At 38.8% G+C, this 17317-nt stretch overlaps 1 protein-coding gene across 1 annotated transcript in view; it reads left to right on the top strand.

Annotated features, from left to right (window-relative positions):
• Window positions 1-17317, top strand: part of itpr3 (inositol 1,4,5-trisphosphate receptor, type 3) — a 152268-nt gene that overhangs the window by 34377 nt on the left and 100574 nt on the right. Inside the window, exons 5-15 of the mRNA XM_061924344.1 lie at window positions 1214-1372; window positions 6400-6498; window positions 6577-6660; window positions 6730-6876; window positions 6943-7038; window positions 10860-10904; window positions 12565-12707; window positions 12808-12907; window positions 14294-14454; window positions 14512-14653; window positions 14732-14896. Of these exons, the coding sequence (XP_061780328.1) occupies window positions 1214-1372; window positions 6400-6498; window positions 6577-6660; window positions 6730-6876; window positions 6943-7038; window positions 10860-10904; window positions 12565-12707; window positions 12808-12907; window positions 14294-14454; window positions 14512-14653; window positions 14732-14896 (1341 nt within the window). The remainder of the gene's footprint in view (window positions 1-1213; window positions 1373-6399; window positions 6499-6576; window positions 6661-6729; window positions 6877-6942; window positions 7039-10859; window positions 10905-12564; window positions 12708-12807; window positions 12908-14293; window positions 14455-14511; window positions 14654-14731; window positions 14897-17317) is intronic.

The following is a 17317-nucleotide window of genomic DNA, read 5'->3' as shown; positions in this document are numbered from 1 at the left end:
TGTTAAATTTCTCGACCCATTTGAACAATTCCAACACCAAACATTTCAACTCATTCAGACCATTCAAGTCTATTAGCGTGTTCAAAAAAATTCCCGCTTTTCCCGAAATCCCCAAATTTCCATGAAATTCCCATTGAAATGAATGGGACATTTTTCAAAGTTCCACAACTCCCACATTTTTTTTATCTGATTTCAAATTGTTTCAACTTCAAAATATTCAGCCTGTTCAGGAATTGTGTGCTCCATTGCCATCCATCCATCCATCCATCTTCTTCCGCTTATCCGAGGTCGGGTCGCCCAGACTTCCCTCTCCCCAGCCACTTCGTCCAGCTCCTCCCCAGCTCCATTGCAACAATTATAAAAATTATTCCTGGATTTCCTAGAATTCCCAGTTTTTAAGGACATTTTCCACATTCAGCCCTTTGAGACACTTGTGATTTAGGACTATATAAATAAACATTGATTGATTGATTGATTGATTGATTCAAAATGAATGAATGATCCATTTTTCAAACTTCCACAATTCCAACATTCTTCAACCGATTCAAACTATTACACATTCAACACATTCAATTCATCCTGGATAATTCAAACAACCATTTTTCCATGTTCAACAAATTTCCAGGAATTCCTGTTTTTCTCTAACCTTATTTCCAACCTTTTTTAGTGCGATGACTCCTTTCACATTTTCCAACCCATTTCAACCGTTCCACCATCAAAACATTCCTCTTAGTCAGGACAACAACAAAAAAGGTGGTTTAGGAACTTGAAAAATTCCCGGTTTCCCTGAAATTCCGTAATACCATTTTTCAATTAAAAAACTGTTACTCCTTCAACATTTCTTGACTGATTTAAACAATTCCAACACTAACCAATTCAGCTCATTCAGGACATTCATGCTCCTAATCATTTTTTTTAAAATCCCAAAGTTCCCAAATTTCCAGGAAGTTCTCATTCAATAGAACATTTTTCCAAGTTGCACAATTCCCACGTTTATCAACCTATTCAAACCCTTCCAACAGCAACACATTCCACTCATCCTGGACATTCAAATTCCGGTTTTCCTGGAAATTCAAACTCTTCAACATTCAAACCATTCCAACATTCAAACTATTCTTACATTTATACTACATTCTGTCAGCATTTCAGTTCAACTTCAGCATTGGAGCATTGACACGCAGTCATCTAGTTCTTCTTCTTCTTGGCCTTGCAGCTGCTGCACATGAAGAGCAACAAGTACCTGACCGTGAACAAGCGACTGCCCGCGCTGCTGGAGAAGAACGCCATGCGCGTCACACTGGACGGGACGGGCAACGAAGGCTCGTGGCTCTTCATCCAACCTTTCTGGAAGCTGCGCGCCAACGGAGACAATGTAACCACGCCTCACAATGTTTACACTCGCCAGTCCAGCCTCAAAGCGTTTTCCAGCCGGGTCTGCGTGCAAATACATTGACGGGAGCATTTTGTGCATTGAAAATGCTAAACCCAACGTCGGTTTATGCTGAGATAGGTGAAAGAAACGTCCACTTCTTAGCTTTGTGTTCCGATACCAATATTTTGGTACCAGGATTCCGTCGTTCCTACCGTGCACTAGGGATGTCCCGATCCAGGTTTTTGCACTTCCGATCCGATACCGATATTGTTTTTGCATTTCCGATCCGATACCGATACTGACCGATACTGGCCTATCCGAGCATGTATTAAAGTTTAAAGTTATTTAGCCTACTTAGTTGTCAGAATCATGTTGAAAAGGGTTTTAGTACTCTTGATAACAACTAGCCAGCTGAATTAGGGGAGTTTGAATAATACACAATGGTTGGTAACAAGAAACTGACCTGTTTATTCAAGGATAAACACAAAATAGACAAAATTATACATGACAAACAGAAATGGCATCATTGAACTAGGGCTGGGCGGTATGGCCTTTTTTTAATATTGCGATATTTTAAGGCCATATTGCGATACACAATATATATCTCGATATTTTGCCTTAGCCTTGAATGAACACTTGATGCATATAATCACAGCAGTATGATGATTCTATGTGTTTTGATTGATTGATTGAGACTTTTATTAGTAGGTTGCACAGTGAAGTACATATTCCGTACAATTGACCACTAAATGGTAACACCCAAATAAGTTTTTCAACTTGTTTAAGTCGGGGTCCATTTAATTGATTCATGATACAGATATATACTATCAGATATATACTATCATCATAATACAGTCATCACACAAGATAATCACATTGAATTATTTACATTATTTATAATCCAGGGTGTGGAGGGGGGCGCCGGATGTAAGTGTCAAAAAGACAGCCAAAAGAGTTTGATATAAGAATAAATCTAAAGTTAAAATATGTGTCGAAAATTGTTATGCGCTTATTTTTTTATTTGATTTTGTGCGTGGCATAGATTTGCTATGCGCAGAGGACGCTTAAACAGTGCGCAATTGCACAGGTGAGCACCTTAGAGGGAGCGTTGCTCGCACGGCTGCGCTAGCATCACAGCTAACGTTAGCCATGCTGCTACCTCTCTGCTTGGGGAGGACGTATACGTATGTGACGTATGACGTGACAGTATGTGACGTATGTCGTGACAGTATGTGACGTGTGTAAGAAGGTGCACTTGCTGTCTGTGAGAGGGAGAGACAGGAAAGAGTGAGAAGAGCCTGTCGTGTAATGCCAGCAGCTAAAAGCAACTGCGTGAGAATTCACAGACCTGTGGATGTGTTGAAGGTGAGCTGGAAATTGCGGAACGGAAATTACGGAGCAGCAGAAAAGTGGAATGTATTATTTAAATCGGTGCGTTGGAAAACACGGACCGGAGTTTTTTTTTAAACTGGATCTGGATCGGCATTTTCCCATGCCTTGCCGATATGCAATTTTTGGCAAATATCGGCAGCCGATCCGATCCAAATATCGGATCGGGACATCCCTACCGTGCACCGGTTCATGTAAAATCCAACGCTGCATTGTTACGTTAAGTGGGTTACACGTGACTTCATGCCCGGCGATCACTCCAACAGCACTGAGAGCGGACTCAGCCAAACTACCTCTTGGTATTGTTGAAATTTTCAATGCCAACAACGAAATTGACACAAAAAAACCCAGCTCCAACGTCAATAAAGTAAGGCTTTAAAAATGCGTTATCTTGATGCTAACATACACTGTTGACATGCTACTGATTTGCATTAGTGATTTTACATGGCAATTTCAACACCTCCAGATTTGTTCATGAAAACTACAACTAAGATCCACGTTACAATCTGGTACAATACTTGCAGTAATAACCCTTTTTAGGGCGCAACAAAAACCAAAACAACACACCGTAAACTATAGACTACTGTCATCTAACGTCTTGGACTTGCAACTGTAATTGCAACTTAATTCCATACTTGCAAACGAGACTCAGAAATGTGTTTAATAGAAAAAGATACAAACCCCGTTTCCATGTGTTGGGAAATTGTGTTAGATGTAAATATAAACGGAATACAATGATTTGCAAATCCTTTTCAACACATATTCAATTGAATGCACTACAAAGACAAGATATTTGATGTTCAAACTCATAAACTTTATTTTTTAGAATTTCATGGCAGCAACACGTGCCAAAGTAGTTGGGAAAGGGCATGTTCACCACCGTGTTACATCACCTTTTCTTTTAACAACACTCAATAAACGATTGGGAACTGAGGAAACTAATTGTTGAAACTTTGAAAGTGGAATTCTTTCCCATTCTTGTTTTATGTAGAGCTTCAGTCGTTCAACAGTCCGGGGTCTCCGCTGTCGTATTTTACGCTTCATAATGCGCCACACATTTTCGATGGGAGACAGGTCTGGACTGCAGGCGGGCCAGGAAAGGACCCGCACTCTTTTTTTACGAAGCCACGCTGTTGTAACACGTGCTGAATGTGGCTTGTCATTGTCTTGCTGAAATAAGCAGGGGCGTCCATGAAAAAGACGGCGCTTAGATGGCAGCATATGTTGTTCCAAAACCTGCATGTACCTTTCAGCATTAATGGTGCCTTCACAGATGTGTAAGTTACCCATGCCTTGGGCACTAATGCACCCCCATACCATCACAGATGCTGGCTTTTGAACTTTGCGTCGATAACAGTCTTGATGGTTCGCTTCCCCTTTGGTCCGGATGACACAATGTCGAATATTTCCAAAAACAATTTGAAATGTGGACTCGTCAGACCACAGAACACTTTTCCACTTTGCATGAGTCCATCTTAGATGATCTCGGGCCCAGAGAAGCCGGCGGCGTTTGTGGATGTTGTTGATAAATGGCTTTCGCTTTGCATAGTAGAGCTTTAACTTGCACTTACAGATGTAGTGACAAACTGTATTTAGTGACAGTAGTTTTCTGAAGTGTTTCTGAGCCCATGTGGTGATATCCTTTGGAGATTGATGTCGGTTTTTTATACAGTGCCGTCTGAGGGATCGAAGGTCACGGTCATTCAATGTTGGTTTCCGGCCATGCCGCTTACGTGGAGTAATTTCTCCAGATTTTCTGAACCTTTTGATGATATTATGGACCGTAGATGTTGAAATCCCTAAATTTCTTGCAATTGCACTTTGAAAAAAGTTGTTCTTAAACTGTTTGACTATTTGCTCACGCAGTTGTGGACAAAGGGGTGTACCTCGCCCCATCCTTTCTTGTGAAAGACTGAGCATTTTTTGAGAAGCTGTATTTATACCCAATCATGGCACGCACCTGTTCCCAATTAGCTTGCACACCTGTGGGATGTTCCAAATAAGTGTTTGATGAGTATTCCTCAACTTTATCAGTATTTATTGCCACTTTTCCCAACTTCTTAGTCACGTGTTGCTGGCATCAAATTCTAAAGTTAATGATTATTTGCAAAAAAAATAATTAGTTTGAACATCAAATATGTTGTCTTTGTAGTGCATTCAACTGAATATGGGTTGAAAATTATTTGCAAATCATTGTATTCCGTTTATATTTACATCTAACACAATTTCCCAACTCATATGGAAACGGGGTTTGTACAAGAACGGGACAGCGGTTATCATAATCGGCTCATTTTTAAATGTTGCAATGAAAAAATAACTTGATGCTAACATACACTGTTGACATGCTACTGAGTAGCATTAGTGATTTTACATGGCAATTTCAACACCTCCAGATTTGTTCATGAAAACTACAACTAAGATCCACGTTACGATCAAACAGCCGGTGCGTAACTAGTGCAAAACTTGCAGTATTATCACTTTGTAGGGCGCAACAAAAAACAACAACACTTCATAAACTATACACTACTGTCATCTAATGTCTTGGACTTGCAACTTAATTCTATACTTGCAAATGAGACTCAGAAATGTGATAATGAAAAAAGATACAAGAACCGGACAGCGGTTGTCATAATCGGCTCATTTTTAGATTTTGCAACGAAAAAAATAACTTGATGCTAACATAGACTGTTGACATGCTACTGATTAGCATTAGTGATTTTACAAGGCAATTTTAACACCTCCAGATTTGTTCATGAGAACTACAACTAAGATCCACGTTACAATCAAACAGCCGGTGCGTAACTGGTGCAATACTTACAGTATTAACACTTTGTAGGGTGCAACAAAAAACAACAACACACCATAAACTATACACTACTGTCATCTAATGGTTTGGACTTGCAACTGTAATTGCAACTTAATTCCATACTTGCAAACAAGACTCAGAAATGTGATAATAGAAAAAGATAGAAGAACCGGACATCGGTTGTCATAATCGGCTCATTTTTAGATGTTGCAATGAAAAAATAACTTGATGCTAACATACACTGTTGACATGCTACTGATTAGCATTAGTGATTTTACATGGCAATTTCAACACCTCCAGATTTGTTCATGAAAACTACAACTAAGATCCACGTTACAATCAAACAGCCGGTGCGTAACTGGTGCAATACTTGCAGTATTAACACGATTTAGGGCGCAACAAAAAACAAAACAACACACCATAAACTATACACTACTGTCATCTAATGTCTTGGACTTGCAACTGTAATTGCAACTTAATTCCATACTTGCAAATGAGACTCAGAAATGTGATAATAGAAAAAGATACAAGAACCGAACAGCGGTTGTCATAATCGGCTCATTTTTAAATGTTGCAATGAAAATTTTTTATTTTAATATAAAAATAATTCCTATTTATTAAGAAACAGGAGTACCAAAAATTGGTAACGTTGAGTACAGGTGTTGGTACTGTATCGGTTCAAATGTAAACAGTACCCCTCCCTAGTTTTAGGTGAGAATCAGTTTGAATGTTGTCTTGTTGTAGGACTTTTTGAACATATGTTGTCATACCAGGTGTCAGACATATTGTAATGACCAACGATAAGAGTAAAGTTGTGCTCTGGCACCTCCAGGTGGTGGTGGGAGACAAAGTGATCTTGAACCCTGTCAATGCCGGCCAGCCACTCCACGCCTCAAACTACGAGCTGAGCGACCATCCGGGCTGTAAGGAGGTCAGAGCGCCACGCCTTCCTCTCCAGCTTTAACATGGAGTTGGAGCCAGTTCTCACGTGTCTGTGCGCCTCCCACAGGTGAACTCTGTGAACTGCAACACCAGCTGGAAAATCAACCTGTTCATGATGTTCAGCGACCACCGGGAGGAAGTGCTCAAAGGCGTGAGTCGGCATCGATGGCTGGTGTCACGCAAAGACTGCTGACGCACGTGGTTGTGGTGTCTCCCCTAGGGCGACGTGGTGCGCTTGTTCCACGCTGAGCAGGAGAAGTTTCTCACCTGCGACGAGTACAAGAGCAAAATTCACGTTTTCCTTCGCACCACACTCAGACAGTCGGCCACGTCGGCGACCAGCTCCAACGCCCTGTGGGAGGTCGAGGTACGATGCGAAGTCCGGTAAAACCATCAAGTTACCGTCAGGCTCCTACATCACTTCCCCCTTTAGGTTGTCCACCATGATCCGTGTCGCGGAGGGGCGGGACACTGGAACAGCTTGTACCGCTTCAAACACCTGGCCACTGGGAACTACCTGGCAGCTGAGGTAACCATGGCAACAGTACTCTTTTGAGCCCTCAACCAATGAATGAAAACAGTTTGATGTAGAAGAGAAACAAGAAGTGACAGTCTGTAAAGAACGGGGGTGTCCAAACCTTTTCCACTGAGGGCCGCACACTGAAAAATCAAAGCATTTTTCAATCTTAAAACCAATATTTTTATTTTTATTTATTTATTTATTTATTTTTACTTTCGGGGCTCCCTTTAAGTTGGGTAAATTCTGAAAATTCTGTAAACCAGAAAGGGTGTCAGTCAGAACACTTTAAAAGTTATCCCTACGGTAATATATTTTTTTACTTTAAATACTTAAATTTCTAGATCAACTACAAATCTATCCATTGACATGAAGTAAACATTTTTTTTATGTTTTATGCCCTTTTTGTCAAAGAAAACCGTATTTTTTTATGGCAAAAAATAAATAAATCAAAATGGAATATTTGAAGTAAAGTAATTGAAGCCTTTTGAGACACTCGTGATTTAGGGCTATATAAATAAACTTTGATTCATTGATTGATTGATAATTCATAACAGAGATTTTGACCAATGACCGTTTAAAAAAAAATACCCTAAAGATATTGGGGATCCAAAAGGGCCTCAGTCATAAGTGTTAAGTAAAAAACGTTTTCTTTACTTTCAATGCTTAAATTTCTAGATCAACTACAAATCTGTCGACATGAAGTTACATTTTTTTTTAAATGTTTTATGCCCTTATGCAAAAACACCCACCCACAAAAATAATCTTAATGGAATATTTGTTGTGAAATAATTGAAGCATTAAATAAGTCAATAATTTGAAACACTGATTTTGACCAATGACAGTTAAAACAAATATATACTAAAGATCTTGGGGATCCAAAAGAGCCTCATTCATAAAAGTGTTAAGTACATTTTTTTCTTTACTTTCAATGCTTTATTCTGTAAAATCAGTGCTTTTCAGTTTTAAAATTTCTAGATCAACTTCAAGTATATCCATCGACATGAAGTAAAAATATTTTTTTAGGTTTTATGCCCTTTTTATTAAAGAAAACCCTACTTTTAGGGCAAAAACAAAAAAATAATAAAAAAATCAAAATGGAATATTTGATGTGAAGTAATTGAAGCCTTAAATAAGTCAATAATTCATAACAACAGAGATTTTGACCAATGACAGTTAAAAATATATATACTAAAGATATTAGGGATCCAAAAGGGCTTCATTCATAAAAGTGTTAAGTCTATTTTATTTTATTTACTTCCAATGCTTAAATTTCTAGATCAACTACAAATCTATCCGTCGACATAAAGTTATTTTTTTTATTTTTTTTAATGTTTTATGCCCTTTTTGTCAAACCCCATTTGTTATGGCAAAAACACAAAATAAAAAAATATATAAAAAATCTAATTGGAATATTTGATTTGAAGTAATTGTAGCATTAAATAAGTAAATAATTTGAAACAGTGATTTTGACCAATGACATTTAAAAAAAAAAATACATTAAAGATCTTGGGGATCCAAAAAGGCCTCATTCATAAAAGTGTTAAGTCCATTTTTTTCATCACTTTCAATGCTTTATTCTCTAAATCAGTGCTTTTCAGTTTTTACATTTCTAGATCAACTACAAATCTATCCGTCGACATAAAGTAAAAATATTTTTTTATGTTTTATGCTCTTTTTATCAAAGATAACCCTATTTTTTATGGCAAAAAAACAAAATAATTAAAAAAATTTGGAATATTTGATGTGAAGTAATTGAAGCCTTAAGAGAGGTTTTGACCAATGACAGTTAAAAAAATACATTAAAGATCTTGGGGATCCAAAAGGGCCTCATTCATAAAAGTGTTAAGTCCATTTTTTTCTTTACTTTCAATGCTTTATTCTGTAAAATCAGTGCTTTTCAGTTTTTAAATTTCTAGATCAACTACAAATATATCCGTCGACATAAAGTAAAAATATTTTTTTAGGTTTTATGACCTTTTTATCAAAGAAAACCCTACTTTTATGGCAAAAACAAAAAATAATAAAAAACAAAAAATTGAATATTTGATGTGAAGTAATTGAAGCCTTAAATAATTAAATAATTCATAACAACAGAGATTTTGACCAATGACAGTTAAAAAAATATATACTAAAGATATTAGGGATCCAAAAGGGCCTCATTCATAAAAGTGTTAAGTCTATTTTATTTTCTTTACTTCCAATGCTTAAATTTCTAGATCAACTACAAATCAATCCGTCGACATGAAGTTATTATTTTTTTAGTGTTTTATGCCCTTTTTGTCAAACCCTATTTGTTATGGCAAAAACACAAAATAAAAAAATATATAAAAAATATAATTGGAATATTTGATTTGAAGTAATTGAAGCATAAGTCAACAATTTGAAACAGTGATTTTGACCAATGACAGTTAAAAAAAAAAAAAACATTTTATGTTTTATGCCCTTTTTGTCAAACCCTATTTATGGCAAAAACACAAAATAAAAAAAAAATTAAAAATCTAATCGGAATTTTTGATTTGAAGTAATTGTAGCATTAAATACGTCAATAATTTGAAACAGTGATTTTGACCAATGACAGTTAAAAAAAATAAATACATTAAAGATCTTGGGGATCCAAAAGGGCCTCATTCATAAAAGTGTTAAGTCCATTTTTTTCTTCACTTTCAATGCTTTATTCTCTAAATCAGTGCTTTTCAGTTTTTAAATTTCTAGATCAACTACAAATCTATCCGTCGACATAAAGTAAAAATATTTTTTATGTTTTATGCTCTTTTTATCAAAGATAACCCTATTTTTTATGGCAAAAAAACAAAATAATTAAAAAATATGGAATATTTAATGGGAAGTAATTGAAGCATTAAGAGAGGTTTTGATCAATGACAGTTAAAAAAATATATACTAAAGATATTGGGGATCCAAAAGGGCCTCATTCATAAGTGTTAAGTCAATTACATTTTTTTTTACTTTCAATGCTTAAATGTCTAGATCAACTACAAATCAATCCGTCGACATGAAGTACATTTTTTTTTTTTTTTTTTTTTAGTGTTTTGTGCCCTTTTTGTCAAACCCTATTTTTTATGGCAAAAACACAAAATTTAAAAAATAAATAAATTAAAATGGAATATTTGATGTGAAGTAATTAAAGCCTTATACAAGTCAATAATTCATAACAGACATTTTGACCAATGACAGTTAAAAAACAAAAATAAACTAAAGATCTTGGGGATCCATAATGGCCTCATTCATAAAAGTGTTAAGTCATTTTTTTTTTTCACTTAATGCTTTGTTCTCTAAAATAATTGCTTCGCAGTTTTTTTCTGTGACGCCCCCCACGCCCCACCCTCAGGGAAAAGCTAGCTTGAAACAACAGAAAAAATAAGGTCTTAGTAAAGTGTAATAAGTGTAGAGAGAAGCGCCTTACAACAGAAAGTAAGACGATATTAACAGGAAATTAACAAGTTGATTCTCCTACTTTTGTGGGCGTTTCGATAATCAGCAAATATTCTGTATATTTATAACGAGAGACGCGCAAAATGGATTGCGCTCTTTATTCTGCTCACTTAAGAGACGCAATCCTCTGCACATAAGTTTAGTAGATGATCTTTGTGTGCGCTATCAAGTTTGTGCGTGTTTTAGTGCAGGCAAACCTTCAGTAGATCAGGCCCTCAGTGTTCAAAGTACATCTTTCAGTATATTTGGTCATAGTCCACACATTGATGATGTCATAAATGCTGCAAAGTGTATAGAAGTGTGGCCTACTCTGTCCTTTTACAACAAGTTGCAATGGATTATGGGATTAGTAGTTCTGCACGTTTATTGTGTCCTTGCAGGAAAATCCTGGTTACCGAGGCGACAACGCTGAAATGACCACCTCGGTGAGTTGGCCCATCCTCACATTATCACGCGGGGAAATTACAAAACCCAAAAGCAGTGAAGTTGGCACGTTGTAAAAATGGTAAATAAAAACAGAATACAATGATTTGCAAATCCTTTTCAACTTATATTTCATTGAATAGACTGCAAAGACAATATATTTAACGTTGGAACTGGTAAACTTTATTTTTTACAAATATTAGCTTATTTGGGATTGATGCCTGCAACATGTTTCAAAAAAGCTGGCACCGGTGACAAAAAAGACTGAGAAAGTCGAGGAATGCTCAACAAACACTTATTTGGAACATCCCACAGGTGAACAGGCTAATTGGAAACAGGTGGGTGCCATGATTGGGTATAAAAGCAGCTTCCACGAAATGCTCAGTCATTCACAAACAAGGACGGGGCGAGGGTCACTATTTTGTCAACAAATGCGTGAGCAAATTGTTCAAAAACATTTCTTAACCAGCAATTGCAAGGAATTTAGGGATTTCACCATCTACGGTTCGTAAAATCATCAAAAGGTTCAGAGAATCTGGAGAAATCACTGCACGTAAGCGGCAATGCCTGTGACCTTCAATCCCTCAGGCGGTACTGCATCAAAAAGCGACATCAGTGTGTAAAGGATATCACCACATGGGCTCAAGAACACTTCAGAAAACCACTGTCAGTAACTACAGTTGGTTGGTACATCTATAAGTGCAAGTTAAAACTCTACTATGCAAAGCGAAAGCCATTTATCAACAACACCCAGAAACGCCGTCGGCTCCGCTGGGCACGGGCTCATCTAAGATGGACTGATGCAAAGTGTAAAAGTGTTATGTGGTCTGGTGAGTCCACATTTCAAATAGTTTTTAGAAACAGTGGACGTCGTGTCCTCCGGACCGAAGAGGAAAATAACCATCCGGACTGTTCTCGGTGCAAAGTTGAAAAGCCAGCATCTGTGATGGTATGGGGGTGGATTAGTGCCCAAGGCTTGGGTAGCTTACACATCTGTGAAGGCACCATTAATGCTGAAAGGTACATACAGGTTTTGGAGCAACATATGTAGCCATCCAAGCAAGGTCTTTTTTTCATGGACGCCCCTGCTTATTTCAGCAAGACAATGCCAAGTCACGTGTTACAACAGCGTGGCTTCATAGTAAAAGAGCGCTGGTACTAGACTGGCCTGCCTGTAGTCCAGACCTGTCTCCCATTGAAAATGTGTGGTGCAATATGAAGCCTAAAATAGCAGAAGGGAGACTGTTGAACAACTTAAGCTGTACATCAAGCAAGAATGGGAAATAATTTTACTTCAAAAATGTGTCTCCTCAGTTCCCAAACGTTTACTAAGTGTTGTTAAAAGGAAAGGCCATGTAACACAGTGGTAAAAATGCCCCTGTGACAACTTTTTTGCAGTGTGTTGCTGCCATTAAATTCAAAATTCTTGGTTATTTGCAAAAAAACATTTAGTTTCTCAGGGTGAACATTATATATAGTCTTTGCAGTCTATTCAATTGAATATAAGTTGAAAAGGATTTGCAAATCATTGTATTCTGTTTTTATTTACCATTTACACAACCGTTTTTATTTACCATTTACACAACTTCACTGCTTTTGGGTTTTGTAATATATATTGTAAATTAAATTTAAAAACTTTTGACCGCCCTGACCTGTGCGCAGATGGAAAGTAGTCGCGGCAGCAAGCGCTCTCACGGCGAGAGGATCAAGTACAAGCTGGTGGCCATGCTTCACGGCAACGACATCGCCTCGCTCTTTGAGCTGGACCCCACCACGCTGCAAAAGACAGACTCCTTTGTACCGCGGTAAGAACTTCCTGTTGGTGCTTTCAGAGTAAAATGCCACCGTTCATAGTAGCTCCTTTTGCGAGGCTTTTCATGTAAAGGGGCTTTGGATTGCTTCCAGGAACTCGTACGTGCGCTTCAGGCACCTGTGCACCAACACATGGATCCAGAGCACCAACGTTCCCATCGACATCGACGAGGAGAGACCCATCAGATTAATGGTGGGTCTTTCTGTCTACACCATGGGTGTCAAACTCCGGCCCGCGGACTAAATTTGGCCCGCCGTGTAATTTCACTTGGCCCTTGAGGCGATATCAAATTAACACTAATACTGGCCCGCCGATCTGCCAGCCAGGTCACATAACATGTGCAGCTTCTGCACGCACACACATTTGAATGCAACGCATACTTCATCAACAGCGATACAGGTTACACTGAGGGTAGCCGAATAAAAAACTTTAACACTGTTAGAAATATATGCCACACTGTGAATCCACACCAAACCAGAACCCTTTGCAGCACTAACTCTTCCGGGACGCTACAAGGTGTGTGTGTGTGGGGGGGGGGGGGGGGTTTGGTGGTAGCAGGGGCGTATTTCGTAGCGTCCCGGAAGAGTTAGTGCTGCAAGGGATTCTGAGTATTTGTTCTGTTGTGTTTATTAAAGTTAAAGTTAAAGTACCAATGATTGTCACACACACACTAGGTGTGGTGAAATTTGTCCTCTGCATTTGACCCATCCCCTTGATCACCCCCTGGGAGGTGAGGGGAGCAGTAGGCAGCAGCGGTGCCATGCCCGGGAATCAATTTTGGTGATTTAACCCCCAATTCCAACCCTTGATGCTGAGTGCCAAGCAGGGAGGTAATGGGTCCCATTTTTATAGTCTTTGGTATGATTCGGCCGGGGTTTGAACCCACAACCTACCGTTCTCAGGGCGGACACTCTAACCACTAGGCCATTGTGTTACGGTGCGGATGTTCTCCTGAAATGTGTTTGTCATTCTTGTTTATATCGTATATTTCTAACAGTGTTAAAGTTTTTTATACTGGCACCCTCAGTGTAACCTGTATCGCTGTTGATGAAGTATGCCTTGCATTCGCTCGTGTGTGCGTACAGAAGCCGCACACATCTTGTGACTGGGTCTGAACGATGTTAGAATGGATGAAAAGCGGATGTGACGATAGCTCATAGAGTATGTTAAAGGTTAATTTGTTCAACCTTGGCCCGCTGCTTTGTTCAGTTTTTGTTCAGCTTCGAGGTCGGTAAGCACAACCAGAATGATTCCGTACATTAGGCGCACCGGGTTATAAGGCGCACTGTCGATTTTTGAGAAAATGTAAGGATTTTAAGTGCGCCTTATAGTCCGAAAAATACGGTAATTTCAACCAATAAAGTAATGTTTGTGTAAATAAAATTATTCTGATCAACATTTTGTCTCATAATTGATACCAGTGATTGTTTCCTTTAAATAAATAAAAAAAACTGTTAAAAAATAACTATAATAAGGAGCCAGTGTTTTGAATGACTCTTTGAAAGGAACGGTTTCCCTTCAATGAGTCATCAATCCCATCTGGAGAAAGAAACAACATCCAAAACGATTCTTCCACAGTTAGGAACGTGTCCCACTAAAGAGGACAAGGAGGCATTTGCCATCGTCTCGGTTCCTGTCATGGAGATCCGAGATCTGGACTTTGCCAATGACGCCAGCGCCATGCTGAGCACGGTGGTGGACCAGTTCAGTCGGGGCTTCATCAGTCAGAACGATCGACGGTAGGTGTCTTCTCACGCGTGTTTGCGTGTGTGTGCACTGACCGTGTCCTTCACCAGCTTCGCCATCAAACTGTTGGAGGACGTGGTCTTCTTTGTGGCCGACGTGGTCAACAGCGGCCAGACGGTGTTGGACATCGCCATGACCAAAGCCAACCGCGAGAGACAGAAGCTGATGAGGGAGCAGAACATCCTCAAGCAGGTGGGCGAGCTATCACACGCCAGCGTACCTGGACTTCCTGGACCTTCAACAATGAGATGTGTTCTTGTGTGCCTTCAGATCTTTGGCATCCTGAAGGTTCCTTTCAAGGACAGAGGGGGTGGAGAAGGACCTCTGCTGCGTTTGGAAGAGCTAGCGGACCAGAAGAACTCTCCCTACCAGTACATGCTCAGACTCTGCTACCGTGTCCTACGACATTCACAGGAGGACTACCGCAAGAACCAGGTGAGAAAATAATCCATTTATCATTCCTATCAATCCTGAATGCAAACCCTTTTATTTGCGAACTTTTCTACTTACAAACTTTTAGTTTGAGCCACGTATGCCTCCGTGTACAAACCATGTCTGTGCACGAGCGCTCCATTCAGTCATTGTTTTTCATGCCTTCCAGGCAAAACGCAGGGTGCATCATGTTTTGTTTGTTTGATATACAGTACTGCAGTGGTCACCAACCTTTCCGACCCCAAGATCCCTGGTCTCAGCCAAAAACCAAAGCAAGATCTACCCTTGCGTCAACTATGTTTTTTATATACAGTACAGGCCAAAAGTTTGGACACACCTTTTCAAGGCCTACTGAAACCCACTACTACCGACCACGCAGTCTGATAGTTTATATATCAATGATGAAATCTTAACATTGCAACACATGCCAATACGGCCGGGTTAACTTATAAAGTGCAATTTTAAATTTCCCGGGAAACTTCCGATTGAAAACATCTAGGTATGATGACGTATGCGCGTGACGTCAGTAGTTGAATCAGACATTTTGGAATAGGTCGGTCGCCAGCTTAAATCGTCTTTTTTCATCGCTAAATTCCACAGTATTCTGGACATCTGTGTTGGTGAATCTTTTGCAATTTGTTTAATGAACAATGGAGACTGCAAAGAAGAAACCTGTAGGTGCGATCGGTGTATTAGCGTCTGGCTACAGCAACAAAACCAGGAGGACTTTGACTTGGATAGCAGACGCGCTATCCGACGCTAGCCGCCGACCGCATCGATGATCGGGTGAAGTCCTTCGTCGCGCTGTCGATCGCTGGAACGCAGGTGAGCACTGGTGTTGATGAACAGATGAGAGCTGGCGTAGGTGGAGAGCTAATGTTATTAGCATAGCTCTATCGAGGTCCCGTAGCTAAGTTAGCTTCAATGGCGTCGTTAGCAACAGCATTGCTAGGCTTCGTCAGGCGGTACAGCATTAACCGTGTAGTTACAGGTCCAGAGTTTGGTAGTATTGTTGATATTCTGTCTATCCTTCCAGTCAGGGGTTTATTTCTTTTGTTTCTATCTGCAGTTAAGCCCGATGCTATCACGTTAGCTCCGTAGCTAAAGTGCTTCGCTGATGTATTGTCGTGGAGATAAAAGTCACTGTGAATGTCCATTTCGCGTTCTCGACTCTCATTTTCAAGAGGATATAGTATCCGAGGTGGTTTAAAATACAAATCCGTGATCCACAATAAAAAAAGGAGAGAGTGTGGAATCCAATGAGCCCTTGTACCTAAGTTACGGTCAGAGCGAAAAAAGATACGTCCTGCACTGCACTCTAGTCCTTCACTCTCACGTTCCTCATCCACAAATCTTTCATCCTGGCTCAAATTAATGGGGTAATCGTCGCTTTCTCGGTCCATATTGCTCTCGCTGCTGGTGTGAACAATGGGAAAATGTGAGGAGACTTTCAACTTGTGACGTCACGCTACTTCCGGTACAGGCAAGGCTTTTTTTTTATCAGCGACCAAAAGTTGCGATCTTTATCGTCGATGTTATCTACTAAATCCTTTCAGCAAAAATATGGCAATATCGCGAAATTATCAAGTATGACACATAGAATGGATCTGCTATCCCCGTTTAAATAAAAAAAATTCATTTCAGTAGGCCTTTCATTCAATGCGTTTTCTTTTTTTTTCAGGACTATTTTACATTGTAGATTGTCACATCAAAACTATGAATGAACACATGTGGAGTTATGTACTTAACAAAAAAAGCTGAAATAACTGAAAACATGTTTTATATTTTACTTTCTTCAAAATTAATGCTTTGCACACTCTTGGCATTCTCTCCATGAGCTTCAAGAGGTAGTCACCTGAAATGGTTTTCACTTCACAGGTGACATAGTTTTGATGCCTTCAGTGACAATCTACAAAGTAAATAGTCATGAAAATAAAGAAAATGCATTGAAATGAGGTGTGTCCAAACTTTTGGCCTGTACAGTACATATACATATATATATATATATATATATATATATGTATATATATGTATATATATATATATATATATATATATGTATATATATATATGTATGTACACTGCAAAAAGTCAGTGTTCAAAAACAAGAAAAGAAAAGAAAAAAATTAGGGGTATTTTACTTGAACTAAGCAAAATTATCTGCCAATAGAACAAGAAAAATTTGGCTTGTCGAGACTTTCCAAAACAAGTAAAATTAGCTAACCTCAATGAACCCCAAAATACCTTAAAATAAGTATATTCTCACTAATAACAAGTGCACTTTTCTTGATGGAAAAAACTAATATCAGACCTTTTTTCTCAATATGTTGAAAAATGTTCTTAAATGAAGTAAATGCTAGTGTCATTATCTTGATATAATGATATGCGCTCTGCATTAACTAGTTTATTGTTCTTAATGGAAAG

The sequence above is a fragment of the Nerophis lumbriciformis genome, linkage group LG01, assembly GCF_033978685.3.
Source record: "Nerophis lumbriciformis linkage group LG01, RoL_Nlum_v2.1, whole genome shotgun sequence".
In the NCBI taxonomy this organism is placed as follows: Eukaryota; Metazoa; Chordata; class Actinopteri; order Syngnathiformes; family Syngnathidae; genus Nerophis; species Nerophis lumbriciformis.
Note: the sequence above shows the minus strand (reverse complement) of the source record. Positions and strands in the feature narration are given on the sequence as shown.